Consider the following 4,211-nt stretch of genomic DNA (forward strand, 5'->3'; position numbering starts at 1 on the left):
ACACTTTACAGATAGAGTAGGTCTAGACCACACTCCAGAATTTACCATTAATCCGTGGGGATCAGCCGCATTTGCTGTGCGACCATCTCTACTAAATGGTGGGGAAAAGTGTTTTAATCACATTGTGGTGACCTAATACTATATTGCCTTGCACTATATTTATATTTAAATTTTAAATCTCAGACTATACTGATATTGCACTATTCCTTCCCTCTCTTCAATTGTTATTGTACTTTAAGAACAAAGATTAACCAAAGTCAAATTCCTTGTTTGTTTACACAAACCTGGCCAATAAAGCTGATTCTGATAAATATAATTTTTATTTCTACCCTATTCATGTTTTGTCTACACTGTAACTGTAGAAGTTGGCCAAGCAGAGGAATCACCAGTATAAGATCCTTTCTCAGAGGATTGACCGAGAAAAGAAAATGTTTGTAATAAGCCAGAAAATTCAGACCCGCAAGGACCTACAGGTGAGATGTTCTTATTCACAACAAGCTGTTTAGTTTCAATTGCAAATGACTGTCAAATCAACAAATATCTTTTTATTTTTTTTACGCGCACCAGGATAAGAACAAAAAAGTGAAGGTACAAAAGGAGACACCCAACGCTGCAGCTATCTACAAATTTGAGGCCAAGAGGAAGCGCTGAGAGGGGAGTAACCATCTTGCTGAGAAGAAATCGCCAACGTTGCCAATCTGAAATAATGGACTCCTAGATCAAACTATATGCAGACATGGGATAATTTTTTTGTACATATTTATCTACGACTTTTAGTTTCTTTCAAAAATAAATATCAGAAGAACATAACACATTTTTGTATCTTTATTTTTTTTTACTTGCATATGACTTGAGGTTGACCTTAGTAGTTAATGGATGTTGAAGTTTTTTTTATGGGACCTGAGAAATAGTAAGAGACAACGGCATGATTAATGAACGAGGCCTCAGGCTGAATTTTAACTGAGGATGCCGTACACGCTCCGAGGCAACTGAGCCATTGCAATTGTGGTAGAAGAGATTGCATTTAGTTCTTCTACCAGTAGGTGGCATTGGTGTTCTTAATCACGCTATTTGGAGGGGTGGGGGGAAAGAGCTGTTGGTTACTGAAGATGCTGAAACATGCATAGAGAGAAGACTAAGCTGGAAGTCACTGGATGACCCAACATCAAAACTTCAGAGTTTAGTTGTGGTTGTGATGTGTTCTGTCTTTGCGTGCGTCACTAACAGCTCTCTAGTATGTTGTGAACTGAGGAGCTGAACCCCTCATTCACATTTCAGACCTGTCATAATAGACCGTGATGTTTAATTTCAAGGCTTCTCCAAAAATGTGCTAAGAAATGCGAGAAGAGTTCTTTTTCTGACAGAATATGAAGGACACAACTTTGGCGGCCCTCAGTATTCCCCAGTTCATTGCAAGCGAGTCGGCTGCATTCAGGTTGTCCTCGATAACTCATAAGTCAGAAAGTATCACATGTCCGTGTCATATTCATCTGATATTTGCATTCATGTGGTCATTAGTCGCTGGTAAAAGACGTAAGCCAATGAAAAGTCCACTCAAAGGTGTAAATCAGGGGTCTTCAATGTCTTTTAGGCCAGGCACCTCCTTAGGTGAAAGAGAGAGCGAGTAGGAACCCCTACTGCATATATTGAATACAATTGAGTTGCATATTAAACTGGGCAGAATGGATGAAAATAAATTATTGATGCATCATGGTTTAATGTTAAACATGTGACTCCACATGGTATCTATGGTAAGCTTATCTTCAATGTGTAAATATTTGGTAATAATATGTAATAAGCCAATTTATCGTTGCTGTTAAAATGTTGCATTCATATAAGTGATATTTTCAGACTTATTTTTTAAAAATAAACTTTTTTTTTTTTTTTTACTTTTTTTTGGCAGCCCTTCTGCACTAACTCTGGGTCCCAGGCCCCCTGTTGAAGATCTCTGGTGTAAATAATTTGAGATCTTTTTTTTTTTTATTTTGTATATATTCAAACAAACAATTACAACCAATACACTGAGACAACGGAACACGTCCCAGAGCCAAAAAAACAGAAGAAAGCTGGGAGGGAGGGAGACAAAACAACACATGCAGAAACAGACACACATAGACAGGCACAAGACAAGGGACCAAACACATGTAATCTCTGGTGTAAATAATTAAAGACAGGGATAAACTCCACTACATGTAAGCAGCCATAATGTAACTGAACTATTGAAGGGATTCAACCTGACGTCACCCTGTAGCTGCTTATCATGTAACCGGCAATCAGACTTGTCAGTCCATTTCGAGGCGGTGTGAGGGTCCGGAACAGTAAACAGTGAGTCTTCACTTTTGCAAAAAATGTTTTACACTGATGGTAAAAAACAAAACACAAGCACTTAACTGCCCAGGAGTTTGAGTAACAGGCAGCTGACTTTTGCTGAAAAAGCTTTTAACTCCGATAACACTAACACCTCTTTCCACATGTCACAGCAGGGTAGACAGCTGCAGCTAATACAATTAAGTATTATTTAAGTGTCAGTTAGCAGGCATTGATAATAATAATGTTGCCAATGCTTGCTCATTAGCTCACTTTAATCAAAACTACCCATTATTCATTTTATTAGCTGCAGCTGTGAAATACCTCTGTTAAAATGCTCCCTTGAGAGACAAATGGAACTATTGTTACAGCTACACCAGTTTCTACAGTTTATTCTCATTCAGTGAGTCATCTTGATGTTATCCTTCCATAGAGTTGTCCCAGGTCATCAGGTATGTATGTCTATATTTATTAACGAAATCAGTGCCCCTGTTCCTCTGCCTTTTTACAGCAGACATTTTGACTCGTTATGGTAGAACAAGCAATGGTGTTTCTGATAACATTTAAGATGTCTCTTTTCCATTCAGATGTTCCCGTAATGGCAGTGTGACAGCGAGCCAGCATGCATAATACCATGACCCTAAAATTGAAGCGGCTAAATGAAATTCATCCATCACTAATTTAATTAATTACACCTGTGCTTTTCCTACTGTGACATGTCAAATGTCTTTCGTGATAAAGGCCTATGAGGGCTGTCATTTCCCATGTCTTCTTCACACATCTCTGCTCTCACGAGGCCATCCAGTTAATACAGGCACATCGTCTTTAGCTAATTAGACTTCTCAGGAAAATGTGTGCTGATCAGTTTGCCTGAGTGCCATGGTGGAGCAGGGATTAGCTCAGATACCTAATTGAAAAATAGATCCCAGGTTTGCTAATGTGGCAAACTCTTCTGTTGATCCTCCTGCCATCAGTCCTTGCCAAGTCCCTGTCCTGACAATTGAAGTTGGTTGAGTCAAGTACTTGTACTGAAGCACCATATTTCAGGTGAGGTAAGCACACTCAAATTTCCTTCACAAAATGTACCCTATTCTAGTTCCTAAGTTCTGTCTCTCTTCATTAACCTCTACAGTATGTGGCCATGTACTCTATGTGGATGTACTGAGTACTACTAACAAACTGTATGTGTGGTTTCTCTAGCCTATAGTGTGTGAAATAGACTGTAGACCGGGTGCCCAGTAGCAGATCACAGTGACCCAGGTTTGATTGATCACTGTGGTGGCAGCAGCTTCATAAACAGGGCCCATCCATCAGTCTCTCCTGGGAGCCACTGGAGGGGAAGAGGGGAGAGAGGGAGCCAGGCAGAAATGTCACCAGGCACAGTGAGAAGTGGAGGGGCTGGAGGAGATAGACCAGAAGCCTTGGCCCAAACACTGCTGACCAGAGCAAAGGTGAGCCAACAACTCAGGATGGGCCAAAACTGGGAAAGAGTGATGGTGGGTGTCCACCTGGACTGATTGCTTTCATTTAAAGCAGTACAGAGTTAACTGCAGTTTCCTAATTGCAGTAGAAATGTTGATGAGACTGTTTTTTAGATAAAAATATGTAAGGCTATACATGAAGTAAACATATAGGGGCTGCACAATTAATTGTGACTTAATTGAAATCGCACTATTGAATGTAAATGTAAATGTGCTGTATTTATATAGCGCTTTTCTAGTCTTAACGACTACTCAAAGCGCTTTTTACATCATACAGGATACATTCACCATTCACACACATTCATACACTGTGACCGAGGCTGCCGTACAAGGTGCCACCTGCTCATCAGATATACACTCACACCCATTCACACTCCGATGCGCAGCACCGGGGGAAACTCGGGGTTCAGTGTCTTGCCCAAG

At 40.2% G+C, this 4,211-nt stretch overlaps 1 protein-coding gene and 1 long non-coding RNA gene across 2 annotated transcripts in view; one reads left to right on the forward strand and one right to left on the reverse strand.

Moving 5' to 3' along the window:
* The window catches only part of utp11 (UTP11 small subunit processome component), a 2,317-nt gene extending 1,507 nt beyond the window's left edge, over positions 1-810 (forward strand). The window contains exons 7-8 of the mRNA XM_032517492.1: positions 363-473; positions 568-810. Of these exons, the coding sequence (XP_032373383.1) occupies positions 363-473; positions 568-651 (195 nt within the window). The 3' untranslated portion in view covers positions 652-810. The remainder of the gene's footprint in view (positions 1-362; positions 474-567) is intronic.
* Positions 144-4,211, reverse strand: part of LOC116690497 (uncharacterized) — a 15,758-nt gene continuing 11,690 nt past the window's right edge. Inside the window, exon 3 of the long non-coding RNA XR_004332272.1 lies at positions 144-232. This is a non-coding gene — a long non-coding RNA (uncharacterized LOC116690497). The remainder of the gene's footprint in view (positions 233-4,211) is intronic.

Source organism: Etheostoma spectabile, chromosome 6, assembly GCF_008692095.1.
Source record: "Etheostoma spectabile isolate EspeVRDwgs_2016 chromosome 6, UIUC_Espe_1.0, whole genome shotgun sequence".
NCBI classification, from domain to species: domain Eukaryota; kingdom Metazoa; phylum Chordata; class Actinopteri; order Perciformes; family Percidae; genus Etheostoma; species Etheostoma spectabile.